A 20,128-nucleotide genomic window follows, 5' to 3' on the forward strand; every position below is an offset into this window, starting at 1 on the left:
GTTACAATTAATTCATAAAGAGTAATGATTGGCGAAACAAAAAGGTTTCTTAATCATTTATTTCATTAGTCAAAAGTGAAATTGGCAACAAAATCACGTGTCAGGGGTAGCGGCGTGTGGCGCAGTGTACGGCGGGCGGCGGGCGCGCGCGCCGGCGCCTGATTGGCCGCAAACGACAGCTGCTCGCCCCCGCCCCACACATCAAAACGACCGCGCAAAAGGTTTGCCTTAGAACTTGTAACGCGATTGTCTATCTATAACTTTGTTATTAAAATTATGTGACAATTATAAAACAAAAAGAGTTTACAGACAAAAAGATAAGAATCGCAAATAAACGACATTAAGTATCTACTCGCTTCTAAAGACAACACCTTAAAGTTTAGTTTACTTAATCGTAACCGAATTACGCATACAGCACAACCTCGATAAGTCCAAGGGTAACACAAAATATTTTAAGTTATAGAGGTTTTGAGTTATCAAGGGTCTATGTTATACAGGTTTTGGGCTCTGATGGGAAGGGAACACATTATTTTTTGAATTTATAGAGGTTTTAAAGTTACCGAGGTTTGAGTTATCGAGGTTCTAATGTATTCAAATTGGTGTACAACGAAAAATTTAGGACCGTTAATGTTTATCGAATTTAACATTTCTAGTACCATTGAAATATGCATAAATAAAGCAGCTATAATAAATACACCATCAAACTGACACGTAGACGTTTGCATAATTTGTAGTGCGTTGCTACGAGACGTGGTGCAGCCCTTTGCATATCGCCGTAGTGCACCGTTACACGATAATTGCTCTCAGATACCACTATCTCGATACTATCTGATAGTGAACCATTCCCAAACTAAACTCTCTAATTGCCTGATTTAGACACGGCTTAATTATCTTTAGATAGACAGATATCGACAAGATTTATGTAAACAGGAATGTAGTTAGTAAATCATTCGGTGTTCGGATAGAATGTACATTCCTTGTAGAAATCGATGGCTATCATTCTAGTTTAGAGCATACTTCTTTTCCTGGGTGGTATTCTTGTAAAAGATAAGTAGACTATTTAACCATGACTTACCTTCTAGTAATAGCCTAAACTTAATGCGGTAGTCCAACTAACTCCTAACAAAGAAGTTCCGATGTCAGAGGCCTGATGTTAGTCCCTTTCCCTTTTCACCCTTTTCTTAAGAGCAGAGGATGGGAAGGAAAAGTGGAATTGACGATGGCGGAGACGCATAGGAAGCGGAAATGTCCTCTTGATGTGCGTATCCTCCTCCGTCAATTAAGGGTAGGCAACGCATCAGCAATTGCGGATGTTTATGGGCAGCGTTCGTTATCCATTTCGGTGGATTCAGGCCGCTTGCTCTTAACAAAGAAACAAAAAACTTAACAAAGAAGTTGCGGGTACATTGCAAGTTGAAAGTTCAACTAATGCTATAAATTTGCTTATCTAGCATCCATACATGTGACATCGAGACTTCAACATATCCGAAAAGGATTCAACATTGACCACAAACAAATTGAATCGTTTAAGGACTTCCGCGACAACAACGGAGCAGTCGATAGCGGGACGAGTTCGCATACAGCACGTGTTGGTGTTCCGCAACACGTCCGTCACGCTGATACAGCACGTCACGTCACGGCGCAGCGATACGATATCGTCGGTGTCCTAAAGGGCAAGGCACTAACGTGACCCGATCTAGTTGCATCGATCCATTGTATTGCGGATAATGATTGGCGACGTACGCCCGATTACCGTTTATATGAATCGAATTGTCTATTGCGAAATATTTATTATTATACTCTATTTAAAAAAAATAATTGATTTACTAAATCATTAAATTATTAGAAATAAAATTTAGTAATTAATATGTTTTAATGTTAAGGATTTTATAAACGGAATGCAGTAACCAAAACGTCGTCAGAGCAAGGAGTAAGTAATATTTTGTCAGTGATTGCGACAGTTTGTATGTGGCGAGTCCGCGTGTGGTCCGGCCGTGGGACGCGTTATATGATCGCGATTGCATTTTAACACACGGTTTGCGGAAAAACGACAACACAAATTAAACGAGACCCATGTTTGTCACGAAATTCGGTGTGCCAACGATCAGTACTGTTCGGGATAATCTGCTGCGATTCTTTAAAGCGAGTTCCGGATATCCTTTATTCAATTGATTACGAATTAAAAACCATAATTTTTCTTCGTATCGTTTCTTTACTTACCTTTAATATTTTTGTAAGTAGAACTATTTAAAAAATCTCCAAAGTACATACTACAAAAATTTTAACTATAAAAACAAATCTACTGATCTTCAAAGAGACCAAATAATTTACTCACAGCACATAAAACCAAATAACAACAACAGGAACAACAAAAACAAGTGCACAACAAACAAAACAAACGTGGACAAAAGCAACACGTAGCAACATGAAACAAAAACACAAGAACTACGAGTGCATGAACAAGGTGAGGTGAGGTGAGATCTAGACAGTCTACAGTGGTGAGAATGACAATGTGGCGAGCGCGGCCTCACCCATTGCGGCGGCACGTCGGCGTGCTGGTGGTGGTGGTGGTTGTGGTGATGGTGGTGCCGACGGTCGGGCTGGTGGTGCCCGTTGGCCGCGCACGACGTCGCCGCCACGCCGTACTGCCCACACACACAGTTATACAATGTACACATATACACATTTACAGGACAGTGTAACAATTAGGTAAAACATGGTACAAGGTTCTAAAATTGATGAAATATTACCTACTGTTTTTTAATTTTAATAAACTTTAATTTTGCCCAATTACTCAAAAGCTATAGTATATGAATCCAACGTACTTCTAACTCGATGTAATTTAGTACACAATTAGTTGTCTTTACAACTACGATGTTCCTATCTCAACGAACGCTATAAACCAAAACCCAAGGAACATAAAGAGCGGAGTAAAATGGCCAACATTGGCGAGTAGTCATAAATGACAGTTAAGTGCGTCTTCCCCTGGGATCGACCCGACAGCGGGAGGGCCGGCTAATGTATAGAGATCTCTAAACACGAGTACTTAGGACAGTTCTAAAGAAATGAACAGATATACAGATACAAGAAGTTAGGAGCCAAAAAAGGGATCGGAACAAATTATAGTATCGGTGATTCGACAACAGTGAAAGATTATACATTTCTAAAACATTCATTATCTTTACAGAATTTCGATAAATTAAGTAACAACATAAAATGGCAAAGACATTGACGTTTTTAATAATGGCATAATTGATTTGTTGCGGATAAATTTCTTCCATAAATATTGGCCAAAATAAAGCTTAACTAAACTTATTTTTAACCTCAATAGTAACATAAGAAGTACAAATTCATCTTTTATATATTTGTTCAAGTGAATAAGGTTTCAGGAGCGTTAAAAGCAATGGAGAGAGACGTAAGTTTGTCGGGGTCGGGGTGCGGGGGTGCGGGGCGCGGGTGCGGGGCTACGGTACACGTTAGCCACTCCACTGCTCTCTGCTACTTCAGCTTTACGACCGGTGGAACATCTTCGGACAATCGCCGACAAAAGTGTTTCAACATAAATTATTTTTTATTGCATATTTGTCTCAAAATTTTAAAAATCTTTACTGTACGAGACTGTTAACGACAGGAAGCATTAAATTTTAATATAATACATGATAATATTGGTAAATAAAACACATTTGATGTTCGTAGTAGTCTGAACTCATGACCTCAACAGAATTAATTACCATTAACATAAAATATGAGAAGTAAATTACAAATCATTATGTTTGGTCAAGGTTATTAATTTGATTAATATTGATTCTTTATATGTTTCTTTAATTTTATTTCAGATTCAATCATTAAAAATACAATATGTTACATCATTTAGAACCTTTTCTCCGCAACTGTACGTCTGCCCCGACTAAGGGAAGAGCTCGAATTAAAAGAAAGTTATCCCCCTATTTCCCATCCCTTGCGCTCGACGCGATTTAACCTTTACTTGACACAACACATATAACTTGTACATATCATTGCTGGACCTAACATAAAGTACACTTTTATTGTTATGTTATAGCAATGAATTTAGCAACTATTCCTTACTTAATACATCGAGGCATACGAAAAAATACTTTTCTTAGAGGAACCCGTAACTGAACTTTTTTGTCGATATATTTACTTTTAAAAAATTTATTTGATACTATCGTTTTAAATTCAGAGCAACACTTCTATCATCTAATATCAATCCTCATAATGACATTGACAGCTGTCAGTTAGAGATCTGACGTTTATGAAAATAATATTTGCGCCAATTCTATAGCGCGGTAATATTTTTCTTCTTCACAGTACAAACGCAAATAAAGAAAAACAATCCATTTATTTGAAGGTATCTGCAAATATGTAAGTTGTAACGCAGTTTTAATAGAAATTTGTTTATACATTAGCGGTCATCAAACTTGAACTAAACAGGGAAGAACACGACCAAGTGATTGATGTGCTCCGCTAATAAACTAACAAATCTCTGTCTAATTAACGTCAAAATTATAAATACCGTTATATTTTAAACAATTCTATTAGGCAAGGTAAAAATCGTTACCGAAGCGCTCGCAATAGACGCTAAAGAGCGGCCGCTGGCCGGCCACAAGCCCGGATAGGGTGACCACGAAGCATTTCCAAAAGAAAGGATAAACATTTCTATAAAACATATTAACAAAAAAATCAGAGTTTTTGGTATATCAATCAATTTATTATTACTTTTAAAGTATTTTGTATGTACGATCGATGTGCAATAGAAAATCATTATGCGCGACTACTAACTAAGACGGGGGATTATTTATATATAATGATTTCCCTAAGTTATTAATATCTATGTGGGACTGTCCTGGATTCAACGGAGCATGGTCACTCTATCGCACCTCAATTAATCTGGGTCCGTTAAATTTTAACTTTATGATTAATCTGAATGTAGCGGCGAGCGCGAGGCAGTCTCCCAGCTGCCGGCGATTGCCCAAACTGACCGATATTTACATATTTATGTAGAGAGCAGTGGTAAACACTACAACAGGTGCCTTCAAGCATCAACGACATCATATTCTCTTATAATATTAACCATTAGCTTTCGTCCGCGACTCCGTTCGTGTGGCCGGATTAGTAAGTGGCCTATATGTTCATCCAGACTATGCCTTACATCTGGGCCAAATTTCATCCAGATCCGTTAAGCCTTTTAGGTTACAAACTCTAACAAACATCCATTCATCTAAACTTTCGCATTTATAATGTTTTACAATATTAACCATTTTACAAGTATTCTGGCTACAAATAAGACTACATTGATCAGTTCTACTGGTATACATGATAATAACAATCGTAATTATGCGTATTTACATATTAATGTTGCACCTTGTATTAAAACATGATCAATTCTACTAGTAAAAGTAAAATAGTATAACTATGCCAAATGACAAAAGATTTTATTCTAAAGGTTAGCCGACTCTTGTCATTTAACTTGTAACTGATATGTTAGTTAAATTTCACTCAGCTACTATTTTCCCGTAAATATTGGCTTTGGCTTCATCAAAATTAAACCTAATACACTTGAAGATGTTGCGTGTCGTCTAACACTTAAGAATAAGGCAAGATCCCGTTGGGGCATCGCATCACGCGGTGTTCCCGCACTACACATAGAAACTTGTCCGGTTGTCCGTCCGCGGAATGCCGCCCGACCAGCAGATGTTCGCCGAGACAATTCCAGCGGCCGCTAACAGGTCCGGGCGCCTCCGGACTAGCGGAGCATTAGGCCGCTCTAAGACCTTCCCAGGAATGCCGTTTTTGGTGCATCGCAATCTAAGGTATGGAATTTATCGCACGTTTATGCCATTGCTACACATAGATGATACGATTTACAAAATTCTGCATTAACATAACAATTTACATCGCCTAGTTGATTTCTAAGAGATAAGACTACAATGTTTAAAACATCGGGTCATTCGTAACTAACGCAGGGTACATGGAAGGGAACAATTTCTATTGTCCACTGATACTGGGTACTGACATAATGAAGAAGTAATCTCTGTATCAAATTTTGTTACAATTAACTATTGACAAACTCGTGCGCGCGGCAGATGTCACGTAACAAAATCATTGCTTGTCGCGGGCGGCAGGTGCCCTCCGGCGCGGCCGTTTTGCGTACGCGCTCGAATTAATTAGTGGTAACCGCGGAGGGCCGCTGTTGCGCCAGATTCCGCATGAAAGCGAACTCACCGTTGACAGGTGTACACTGGACCATGCAGACCCAACACACGATCTACTATTGAAATATAAAGACTCTCAGTAGTAGAGTATATGTGTTTTGATTTTTTCCTAGTTACCTTATTATTATACGACCATAAGATTTCATACATTTTTACTAAGCTATTTAGATCTTAATTAAAAGAATCGGACCTGTAAATACATCCACGCATTGGATAAAACACGTTTCTAAAACAGGAGTGAATTTTATTTATAGATTAACATTAAAACATAATTGTAACTCTATCATATGATAAAGTGTAGCTTAATTAAAAGAAGCGTTGCCTTCATAAGGAAAATGTAATTATTGATAATAGGAACATATTTATAATTACTGCTATTATTGGAGCAATTAGGTTTGCCCCCTCCCCTCAGTCCCGTCTCGGTACTGTTCGTAGAGGAATTGATTGGGCCTCGGTAATTAACTGGGAGCGGGGCAAAAAGGCAAGCTGACTACACCTGTCCGGTGGCCACTGGCCGACATGGCCACTATGGCCATGCATAATTACACGTGTTGACATATTTACGGTATCTATTGATATATTTAATTTACCACGATGTTGGATTAAACTCGGACACAAATCTAAATAACCCATCATCAACTTCAAAAGAATAAAATTACATAAAAGTATAACAAGCCCTTAAATTACTATAACATATATACTGTATTCAAATAGGGGAAGAAATCGCGTTATATCGTGTTTTTAGTGGATGTGAAGAAATATTGGTTGTTTGATTTATGTACAGAAGTGAACCTTTTTGCGAAGAACGCTGACGCCTGACCCTTCGTCTCGACTTTTTCACTAACATCGCTCCATGTTTAAAAACAAATACATAAATTTAGATACAATATTTTTCCAAAAGACGATACACGCATAAATTCATATAAATATCACTTTTACACATATCTGCTAATGTTATTCTAAATATAGTATTAAAAACTCACCATTCCATTGTCCATTCCTCCATATGGCGACTGGTATCCTGCTTTTTCAGTGGCTGCAAAATAATCACAATTAAATAACTTGCACAATAAACACAATTCCAATACACAACGCGTTCCTCAAACCTATTGCTACAAGTGTACGTGCTATGCCATCCAGTTTTAGCAACAATGTAAAACCGTATAAATATTTCAATTTCAAATGACAGTTTCTTTTATACTTTAAAAAGACAGAAGATGAATTGATAATTACCCACTCTTTATTTAAAAACTGTAATCAATAAAGTCGTAATTAAGCATGACTTTTAATTCAAGAATGTTGTCGATCAGTTAAGTTTTTAATCGATTAATTTATTTATATTTGATATCCGTAAGCCAAAATAAGTTACAATATTGTGTTTTAAGATGAAGAAAAGAACAAATAAACCGAAATCGCCAAGTACAGTCACACTCGAAAGTATATCGTTAATATTATAATGGGAGGAGGAGATAAGCAGATTCCGTTTGTCTAAGCGTTTGAGGACACTTTAAAATCCAGAGCAAGGCCGGTGCCGGCGTCGCGGCGGAGGCGGAGGCGGAGGCTAAACGGCCATTAAAGGGCTCCGCGCTTTTTGTATAAATAAAGCCGCGGAACAATGGCTGCCTAACTTGTCTCTATTGCGAAACATTTGCATTACTTGCAGGGGTAAACTCAACCGCAAATAACCGCCATCCGAAGGAAATAAGAAAATAATATAACAATAACAAATAAGAACCGATCTCTATAACAATTGAGATTATGTAGACTACCTATGTATTCTGCTATTCCATACAAAAAAAAAACAATTTAGACAAAATTATTTTCGCTCAAACTATTCAATTCTAAGCAAAAAAATAATCAAATCAATCTATTTTAATATTATAGAGGAAATATATATATTGTTGTATGCATTGAAATAACATAAAAACTACTAGGCCGATTTCAAACATTCTTTCACCATTAAAGCTAGTTTGCAGAGATCAACATAGTCTATATATTTTCTTGATTTTTAATTACACGTGGACGAAGTCGCGAGCAATAGTAAGTCCTAAATAATTACGTCATTTTTAGCCTTAAAAACATACGCCTGAAGACGATTGTACCTCCTTAGTCTCGTCAGACAATCAAGTGAAGACTTGCTTAATTACAGCTGTAGGGTAGGGGGGTTGTGGGCGACGCCAGGGGTGCTTCACAGTTACGCTCGTTGTGTCGCACAAATTACCTCGGTAAACAATTAATTGCCACCTCTCTACACATACTTTTGAATATAATTCACTTCATTATTTAGCGTTTGGAACAACTGTATCTAACACAAATTCTCGTCTTTCTGTACGAAAAATTAAAAGCTACATAATTATTTGTATTTGTACTGACACAATAGTTACAGATTATTTTGAGTATTTCCCATTGGTTGATTGGCCTACGGATCAATGGTAAACCAATAGGCAATAATTTCATAAACTATCGTATTTTGCAGTACCATTTCTTATCTATACTAATATTAGAAAGGGGAAAGATTTGTATTTTTATATGTAATGAAATAACTCAAAAACTGGGCCGATATCAAAATTTCTTTCGCCATTAAAAATCTACCAGTGTTTAACGTAGGCGACAATTTTAACTACTTTTTTATTTATTTTCTTATTTCATTCAAACAAAGTCGGGAGCAACAGCTAGTAATTATATGCAAGAACTGGTACAAAATTTACAGATTTATTTAGAAAATAAAATCACGTAAGTAAAACAAAAGTTTATTACATGTGTATTTTAAACTACACGAAGACAAAATGCGCTACGCAGCGAGTAAATTTCAATTAGTTGTCAGAGTGAGGGCCCTTGCGTCGCAGCGACATTCGATGAGGTCGACTGTACACAACTGCGAGTGCTGTCGTGTCGTATGCTGACTGTACATCATACATGTCACATGACGTATTGATAAAACAGACTGCAAATTATTGTATTTAAATGATTTTAAATTGGTTACAAGACCAAGTTTTAGCATAATTTTACATATATTTGTACTACCTACAACTTACAATAATCGATGTCAGTTAAAATGCGATTTAAAAATATACAGTAGACAAAACAAACAATTAGTATAAAAAAAAATATCACGTGATCAAAAAGCTCATAACCGTAACTTGAGTAACAATTTGACGTCGATGTACACTTGAAGTAATCAGTAAAGTGGGGCGCTAAGGGCGGTAAGGGCGCAGGGACCCCGAGCTCGTACCTCCCCCATGAGGCCCGGACCCTCCGCTGCATTGTTTGGGATAATCCAAATTACATGCTACCACTCCACGCTCAGACGTCGTCCTACTTTGTCGACACGCCAATCACTCGGTGCTATGATTTGCCGACTTAATTCGACACCTATATATTTTTATGCAATATTTATATACTATGTATATCGTATTATAGTAAATAAGAATAGATACATATGTACTATCTAAGACTTTAGATTGAGATTTTTTGAGAGATATCAAAGGCATGAACTAAAAGAAATTGTCCATTAAATTTTTTTTTTGTATCAAAAAATTAAGACATCCAGTCTTATTTATTTAATACTTTTTACACAAATATAAAAATAATTAAAACCAAGCTACTTTAAGATATGCTCAAGGGCAGTTTTAGGCCTTATTTTAACCGAAAGAATGTGAACCCTGTACATATATTGGTACAATATAAACGGTTACTTTGAAATCACAATAAGTTACAACAATTAAACAAGTTAGTGACAAATTCGTCATCCGTAGCAGATAAAAACATCGCAGAGAGACACGTGGCGGGCGCACGCCGTCCACACCGCAACCCCATCCCATGCCCTGCCTCACTAAACTGTTGCTAATACTGACAGTTTGCTAAATGAATTACGTCAATTGCACGATTTCCAGTAACATAGCTTTAAAAAAATTTTTTCTTTTTTGACTATCATATTAAACACTAAACAACGTCCTCTAAATGTAAAATATTACACCAAATTCTTGAACATACTTAACGGCCGAATATTGACACGAATTTTAAATACTTTGCTTCGTAAGCCTGATAAACAAATTTGTATGAAATATGTAGTTTAAGCATAGCTTTATTATTTAGTAGCTGTTGTTCGCGACTTTGTCCGCGTGAAATTAAAAAAATATAGTCTATGTTACCAACAAATTACCCTTCTCATGGTAGAATAATTATAAAAATTGGCCTAGTATTTATTGCGTAATTAAAATACATTTAATACAAAAATCAAAAACACAATTTTTTCTTCTTTACATTATTATACAGAAGACAGCGTTACAAATTCAAAAAACGTTTCAGTATTTGCCCGTAAATAACACAAATTGGGCGCAATTGTTGACGATCTTTTACTACAGATGGTTAAGAAGGCCGGAGACGGATAACCCTCTAGATTACTTTCATTAAAAAATAAAACATACAAAAAAACTCATTGTACTTGAGTCCTACCAAAAACCATCATGCAGATAAAATAGCATTGACTAAAATAACCCTACAAAAATATTGTTAACAATTAACATTAGATAACCGAACCATAAAAAGCAATAAAATGTAGGGTACTCAGCAATATGTCATGTCGTTTCCCACACCGCGGATAGCCCCAGCAGTGGGCAGACACGCGCACGGCCGGCGCTTCGTGGGCAAAGCCACGAGGCAGTAAATTTTATTTATAGCAAAAAAAAAACAAATATGCTAACTTTAACCAGCTTTAGTGGCTAAATAGGGTAATAAGAGCAGAAAAGCTATTTAATTATTTTTTATCTTACTAATATTATAAATGTGAATGTTTAGATGGATGGATGGATGATTTTGGATGGATGGGTGGATGGATGTTTATTAGAGTTTGTAGCCTAAACGACTGAACCGATTTCGATGAAATTTGGTATAGATACAGAGGATAGTCTGGATGAACACATAGGCTATTCACTTTTGTTTTTTTTTTAATCCCACACAGACGTTGTTGCGGGCGAAAGCTAGTTTCAAATAAATAAATTAACTCTGTTAATCCCATCTACATTTAGAACTGATGCACTTTTCAGACGTTTTTTTCTATAAGTTACATTTTTTAGATTATTTTAATTACATAGACTGTAATCAAAATAGCTGACATGTCAATCGTTTAATCTATGTAGTTGTAATCTCATAGATATATATCTGCTAATCCTGTTTAGTTTAGGAGCGTGATATTCTATGTGCGGCGGGAATCGAACCGCGCTCGCCGGTGCATCGCACCGTAAAACTCGCGAGACTAATCACTGCGCACTCGGATGATAGGGGCTTTATTCATAGTTCGAAATTAATATAGAAAATGCTTTAGGTTCGCTATATTACAGTATTGTATTTCGATTTAAAATAAACATAGTGATCCTCAATGATATTAACGAAAATCACATTTTTTTTTCTCTTTAATTTAATGTTTTGTTCCTAGGATACTTTTCGTCCAGATTATGAAATCTACAAAGTTTAAGCTTTATTTTTACAAGAGAAAAATAAGTCCTTCATCAACGAGAAATTAATGTTATAAGTTTTAATATACTGAAAAGCTTTATGCAATAAACTTAATAAATCATTGTAGAAAGTGTAGATCGCACTATGACTACGGCAGTCCTAACCCTCCTATAATCGCTCTCTCGACAATATTTGTTACATCCCCGTTCCCGTTACCGTCGCACCCTACACAGCTACCATCTCGCTCACACATAACATTACACAAATTAACCAGACAAGGACAGATGTGATATATGATTTTCGTTTTCATTCCACTGGCGTGGAAAATTGTCGTAATACGCGTGATTTTATTGTGTTATTATAAGCCAGTGCCCCGGGGACCATTAATAAAAATATTACTTGACAAATATGAGAAATATAATCTTTATTCTATTTTGATTTTTTACTTTTTGTATTTTCTTTTACTACTGCACGTAATGAGCACCTCTGAACTGTCGCAACATTGCCCTCCGGGACAGTCTGAAAACCAGCTCCGCATGGCTTAGGTCATGCATCAACGCTGAGCATACAGCCCATTGTTGTCGATTTATTCATATTTTTTCTTAGCTTATTAGAAACTGTTCTTGTGACAACAATAAAAATCTTTTTATTTTTTTTTTCATAATTTAAATTTATATTTAATCATAGATTACAAACGCATCAAAACTCACATACAGTCAATTGACTTTTATTTCCTAAGTGAAAACCGTGAATCACATTTCAAATATTAAACTGGAGTCTCTACTTATTTGCTAGCGACGGGTTCGGGTCAATCGTGTTGTCTGTACAAACATCGGTCGCGCTGTAACCTGCGGAGGGTCGTCCGTTTGTTTGTCTATGCTCGAATTACTTTATTACACTGTTTATTCGTATAAATTTATCACATAATACTAATAAAATTTCGTTTAAATGTTAGAAGCTAGAGACGCTAAGTTGATCAGTTAAAACTGTCACTTGCAACTGTATGTCGCGGGCTTAAAACGCGACACATAAAGTACTTTTAAATTTATATTTGAGTTAATTAAATAATGTGAGGCGCCATTTTAGCGCTAAAAGTAACCAGCCTCGCTTTTATACCCATATTGGGATTTAAAAGATTTATTAGCCATTTTTGTGTCAAATAAAAATTCTGCGACTCGTAATTCAATACTCTTGTAGTTAAAGATCTTAACTTAATGTTTCTTTTTAATTTTCATTAAATTGTGATGTTTCAAATTAACATATTAATTGATGTAATTAAAAAATAATTACAAATACGTAAAAAAAAAACTTTGAGAAGATTTATCTTGTGTTAATTACTCAATTATGTTGACATTAATTATGGTTAAATTCAGTACTAATACACCTATCTATACTAATATTATAAAAAAGAAAACTTTGTATTTTTGTATTCGATTCACGTAAAAACTACTGGACCGATTTTAAAAATTCTTTCAGTATTAGAAAGGTAATTTATCTCAGAGTAACATAGGCTATATCTTTTATTAGTTTTTACATTCACAGGGACGAAGTCGCGACAAACTAGTTAAAGATATTTCGTAAATTATGCTTTTGATGAATTAAATACACTTGATGAACATTATCCTCACGGTATATATATTTAATCGATATGAGACTATGAGACTGTGACGTCATAATACTCGCGTAAGCACCGTATTTGTTCAGGTGCGTACGCGCATCGGCCCCCACTGCGTGACACGATTTTTTTCAAAGTGAAAATTTTGTGTAATTCAGATTAACGATATGTTGACTTTCGAATAACTGTGTTTTAGTTATTTTTTCATAACCTATTCAATATTATAAAGAGGTAAAATATATAAAAATTATAATACTTAATATTATAAATGCGAAAGTTTAGATGGATGGATGTTTGTTAGTTTGTAGCCTAATCGGCTGAACGGATTTCGATGAAATTTGGTATAGATGTAGAGGATAGTCTGGAAGAACACATAGGCTACTTACTATTGTATTTTTTTAATTCAAGATGGACGGAGTCGCGAGCGAAAGCTAGTATATTATAACTCAAAAACTACAGCGAAGTTTTTTAAACTTCTTTCACTGTCAGAAATTTTTTTTGTGAATTTCACGACGACGAAGTCGCGAGCAACAGCTAGTCTATTCTATTATAAGATGAAAATATTTGTATTTTTATACGTAGTGAAATAGGTCAAAACGTATTTGGCCGATTATAAAAATTCTTTCACCATTAAAAGGCTACGTTATCGGGAAGTAACATATTTTTATTTATTTATTTAATAGTATATTAAACGGTATCTTCGTCCTATATAACACTTTCTGGGTAAGAGGGCTTGTCAAACGATAGAACAGTAACTTCATGTTATATAAATATCCGCTTATTTAGATCTACATTGTAAACTGAGGATAACCCTAATATTTAATAGTACTTAACATGAACATCCGGGATATTCTGCTTTTACAAGCAAACACTTCTTTGTACTCAAAAGATCTGAAGAGGTTAGAATCTTGTTATCGTAAACTATTTTTATAGTATAACAAAAATTACAAGATATTCAATAAACGAGGTTTTGTTCTATCCAATATTCATCTATTTATATTAATAGCTACATTTTATACGTTTTATATTTGAAGCCTATTTGGACCGTCTCTACGTGGTACGGCCAGTTTTAGTGGCCAGTCAGAAAAACGGCGCACTAAACTGAGCAGTAAATAAATTAACGACGCATTTTATTTGGAACGATCGTAAACAACAGCACTCCATGACTGACTGTCCCTCTTAAAATAATAGACGGGATGAGACCAAAATGTAAAGAAATTTTACTTATATCGTGTTTAAAATTTTAGCTGAACACTACGTAACAATTAGTGTAAGTAGTGTTTACACGGATTTATGTTAGACTAGCTGACGCCCGCGTCTTCGTTCGCGCGGTATAAAAAAATCAATAGCCTTAAGGCCTGTACCACCAAATTGTAAATTGTCTGATAAAAATATATGATGGAAATATCGGATTTTGTTCCCTTATCTGACAGTGACGTCATATTTAAGCTATCTCGGTCTCCATCAGCCTGTAGTGGGACAGGTCCTTAATGTTCTAAGCTATGTACTACATCTATGCCATATTATCTAGAACTGTTGGGCTCTTTTGCAATGTAACTATCCATTTAAAATATTAGTAAGATGGCCGATAATTTCAGTTTTAGCTACTCTTGTATTTTAACCAGTAATTCTGTACTGTGTACATAAAAAATATTCAATCACCGGTTCAAACCACTTCAGTCAGCTATCAGACTAAGGTCAGACTGGGGTCGGAACAATTAATAAAGTTTGAAAACATCGTATCGATGTCGGAAAATCGTCACGGTTGTGGGTAACGCCCGCTATGATAATATTCACCACTATAGTATACATATCTATTACATATCAATTTACAACTGATTTCATTTATTATGCCCATTTTAGATGTGCGTATATTACAATCTATATTAACAACTAGCTGTTGCCCGCGACTTCGTCCGCATGATACTATGAAAATATTATTTTATTGTTTACATTTGTCAAATTATCAATAGCAAATGTCAAAATGACATGACGTGACAAACCTTGGCAATCTTGCTTACTTGATGTTGGCAGCAACTTATAGTCTCTTTCCCACATTAGGGTTTTTAGCCAAAATATTTACCCCCTAAGTTTAATGCCGTGAAAATATATAGCCTAAAGCGTGACTTAAGTGTAGGGCTTTTTATTAAATAAAGAATTATTCAAAAACATGCTGTAATTGCTGACATCTTAGGCAACAAAGAAGTGTGTGTTTACGCTTTATTATATTAGTATATAGTTATAAAGAGGAAAGATTTGAATTTTTCTGTGTATTTGATTCACGTAAAAAAATACTGCGCCGATTTTAATGTTGTGTTTGTGTTTAAATTTTAAAAATTCTTAAAAAACCAGAAAGTAATCGTTCGATACGATTATTTAAATCGATTAATCAAAATTAAAATTAATCGATTAATTAAATCGTTGGATACGAAGTTACTGTTAAAGCCACTGGGGAAAGCCTTTGTCCAGCAGTAGACAGATGATAAGATTTCAAATTTCAAATTTAGACACCGAAATCCAACACTAAGGTGCACAAATAATGACAAAAAATAGTAACTAGAAATGATAGATACAAATGTGTACAATAAAGCACTTTAGTAATTTCAGATTTAATTAAGTATTCCTAGCTTAGAGATGGGAAAGAACTAAATAACTAGTCCAACGATTTAAATACAAACATAACATTAAATTTTGACAGAAAAATTACAAGGCGACCATTTTCCAGTCCAGCATTTAAAACAAACGTAGGAAGGGTGTTATCAAAGTGTGGCAAGGGTTGAAATAATTACTAGTATCGGTAAAAATACGACATATAATAAGTACTTATTGTTTCTCTGTTGTCGAAATTCACGTTTTTTTATCTAGTATATAATTCTATTAGAAAGTAATTATTTATTATTAAAATTTATAGTAAAAGTATACAAACATAAAAGCATAAACATTAAGCAAGCTATTTAAGAAATTATTTACTAAACTATGAGACTTTCTACTGCACCTACACCTATACTAAAAATATAAACAGAAAGATTTGTATTTTCGTATGTATTTAAATAAGTCCAAAACTACTGGATCGATTTCTTTGCATTCTTCCACAATTAGAAAACTATATTATCACTGAGTAACATTGGGAATATTTTTATTTCTATTAAATTTTACGCGGGCGAAGTCGCGAGCAACAGCTAGTGTATATTTTCTCATAGTGTAAGACGTTAATCAAAGATCTATATTTAAATAATTACTATTTTCATTTACATTCATTATCGTCGACTAACACTTGCGGGTACTGAAAACCGAAGTCCTGAAAGATTTGAACAAGTCTATCATATAAAATAACCCTACACTAGAGGGTTTCCTCACAACACATTCCACTAGGTCATAATAATCCATGTCAATTGGCAAACAGCTGACAAGTGTTGGCATGAGCCACAGCCTGTCACTTGGCCACACATATCCACCGGCCTGTCACTGGCCAGCTAAATGTATCCGGTTGTGCAACACCTATCGACAGTTTAAAGCTGTCATCTGATGTTATCATAATGCGCCAATTTCACAATAGAATATTATGCATCAACTTTGTTCTGGTAATAATTAAGTATGGTCCTACACAACTTTCTATTGTAAAAAAAAGTTTAAAATACGTTAGTTATTGTTAAACAGAAAATTAGTACTGCGCTATAGGTGAGAGTCAAAATGGCGGGTGTAGCATAACGAATTAAATTATACTACATACTAAAAAAATGTACTAAAATTATACTATTGAGTCGACGTCAATAGGCCGGTGTAACTTAATTTCGTTATAATTTCGCCCTGTAGAAGGTACTTTTTTACGATGTCCTAAATAGTACAATATAGGTAGATTTTTTAGTAAGTGGTATAATTAAATTCTATGATACACCCGCTGCGTTGACTCTCACCGCTATAGGATTGGCACAACACTGGACTAGCGGCATAGACGTCCCTATCTGACAGCTGTCAAATGTCATTAGACGTATCGGAATAGCGCGCTATCCTGGCGTGATCTCTAGCTCTGAGTGTTTTTATGTTAATAACGCTAGTACAATTATATAAATTGTTTAAAACTATGGAGTTTATTCCAAACAAATAGGTCCGTATATCAGAATAAGGGAAGCTTTCCTCTTTTCATTTTCGGCTTTTCAGCTAATTTTTTTTTACGTAAAGAAATTTAAAACTAATCATGACCTGGAATAGTTTCCTATTTAAACTAGATTAGTACATACTACGAGTAATAAACATAGAGACATTGTTTACAAACATAATTATTAGAAAGATAGTGTTTATATTAGTGTCAAAGTAGTTAGTACTAACAAGTTGTAACTAAGTGCGCAATAAAATTAGATATTGATGAATTATTACGTGGCGATATCAAAACTACGCACTACACTACACGAGTAACACTTAATCTGTACTACGGCTTTGTCTGTCATAATTACATAAAACTAGTTCTACTTTAATAAAGCCAGTATTGTAACAATTACATAATAATACACGGACAGACAACTCTGATATATCGATGTGATTTTATCTATCTATACATATATAACAAAATCAGAGTGTCTGTGATATCAAAAGAAATTTCCGATTTCGGGAAAATGATGTATTTGCGTTGCTAGTAACGAAAATCGCATTTTTTTTTTCGTGTCTGTCCGCAAGCCGCGGTTGGGCCGATTTAGACCGAACTTTCACTGAAGGGTAGCTGCAGTTCAGCCCTATCTAGTCGTTGCTCGCGACTTCATCAACGTGTAATAAAAGTAGTAAAAACATAGCCTATAGGTAACGTAGCTTTTTATTGTAGTAATGTCAAATTGTATTAACAGTATATTAATAGGCGTTTTTATTTTTTTTAATAATTTGAATTGATATATCTAACTAGCTGTATCTCGCGAATTCGCCTACGTAAAATTAAAAATATATACCCTATATTACTCACTGATAACGTAAGTTTTCTAATGGCGAAACATTTTTTTAAATCGGCCAAGCAGTTTTTAAATTATTTCAATGCATACAAAAATACAAATCTTTCCTTTTTAGTCTAGCAATAAACATTGAGTTATTAAATGCATGTCCAGTATCGACCTCCGACCTGCGACCCGAAGCCGCGCATCAGATACGAGATATCTAACACACTCAAAATAATGCAATCAATTATAATTAATGAAAATTAACGTAAACTTATGTTATTACAACTGGATCTGATAACACAAGATACTGTTTCCGTATACAATTTATTCGACTAGCCTTTTACCGCGACTCCCTCCGCTTGGAATTAAAAAAGTAAATAGACTATGTTCTTCCAGGACTATCCTCTACAGCTATGCCAATTAATCGAGATCGGTTCAGCAGTTTAGGCTACAGTCTAACAAACATCCATCTAAACTTTCTAATGGCTAGATTACGTCTACAAGCTTAACGCATATATAGTCTGGATTAGTTAAGCGGTACAAACATACCTCCAATTCTTTGTTAAATTCTAACATATATTCGAATCATTAGATACTGGGAAATACTTTAATTACAGTGTACTTTTATATTTCTGCGATCTATGTAATTAGAGCTAAATGTTTTATATATTTGATGTGTTTCGTGTAATAGTGCCGTGGGCTCAGCGGTTGCAAGTCGGTCGAGGTCGGTAGCTTGTTCGACCGAACGTTACACCAAACACAATGTACTTTAGTTACACATTACTTGACGTTACTTATTGAATTGTTTCCGTGTTCGATATAAATCATTATATTTTAGACCCTTTTCTTAAAATGAAAGGATTGGAAGTCCCTTTAATTGAAAGAAAAGTGGATTTAACGGCGGATGAGACGCATGGGAAGGGGAAATATCCTCTTTATGTGCAACGCATCTGCAATTGTGGATGTCTATGGGTAGTGGTAGCGGTAGTCAAAGCGGTAGTATGATTCCTCTGGGACCATCTATATTGATAGTGTTTATTCAAATATCTAACAGTAGTTGATATCAGAAATGGACAATAAAGTGCTATTTAAAGACCTAGAACGACTAGACTAGATAGTGTTAGTTTGCGAGACACTCGGACGCGGTGAACGTGCCATACTTTGAGTGACACGTCACGTCAGCGGGGTCAAAGTTGTCTCGATACTGGTCCATGATATCTGCACTTTGACCACTGACTCAACTGCAAAACATTCTAGGTTTAACAAGACACGTGTCAAAGATAAACAAGTATTTTGTCATCAAGGAGCTTAAAGCCTATAGAATTTAGGGGTGACTGTAATAATCAACCACGCTGATCTATTGCGGGTTGGTTGACTTTCATATGATTGAATTTCTTCGCTGATATGTGCAGATTGCATCACGTTTTCCTTTACCGTAAGTACATATAATAATAAAGTTTTATAGTATGAATAACTAACTTTCGCCCGCGACTTCGTCCGCGTGGAACTAAAAACAAACGAAAGTTAGTAGTCTATATGTTCTTCTAGATTATCCTCTATATCTGCACCAAATTTCGTCGCAATCTGTTCAGCCGTTTAGGCTACAAACTTTAACAAACATCCACCCATCCATCTAAATATTCACATTTATAATATTAGTATGAAGTCTGTTATTTTAGAGTTTCTGAAATAGGATAAAATGATTGAGTGCAAAATCATAGGACCATTATATAATACCTGGTTATTGATAACCACCAGTTTAGCAAAGAAAAAGTTTAAATAAACGCGACATTTTAAGGTAAACGAGGTTTATAATTAATACGTCAAACATTTACTCATGTATGGTAAAACGTCAAAGATATTTCAATTAATAAATGGTGTCTCAAGCAATAAAATACAAACATCGA

The 20,128-nt window shown here is 35.1% G+C and overlaps 1 protein-coding gene across 2 annotated transcripts in view; it reads right to left on the reverse strand.

The window, feature by feature from the left end:
* The window catches only part of LOC106101365 (protein daughterless), a 69,331-nt gene that overhangs the window by 45,425 nt on the left and 3,778 nt on the right, over positions 1 to 20,128 (reverse strand). Inside the window, exons 2-3 of one of the 2 annotated variants that reach the window (XM_013280561.1) lie at positions 7,217 to 7,269; positions 2,532 to 2,645 (exon numbers count right to left, since the gene is read on the reverse strand). In XM_013280561.1, coding sequence (XP_013136015.1) covers positions 2,532 to 2,645; positions 7,217 to 7,269 — 167 coding nt within the window. The remainder of the gene's footprint in view (positions 1 to 2,531; positions 2,646 to 7,216; positions 7,270 to 20,128) is intronic. The other variant, XM_013280562.1, reaches the window with a different exon arrangement.

The sequence above is a fragment of the Papilio polytes genome, unplaced genomic scaffold (genome assembly GCF_000836215.1).
Source record: "Papilio polytes unplaced genomic scaffold, Ppol_1.0 DF823991.1, whole genome shotgun sequence".
Lineage (NCBI taxonomy): Eukaryota > Metazoa > Arthropoda > Insecta > Lepidoptera > Papilionidae > Papilio > Papilio polytes.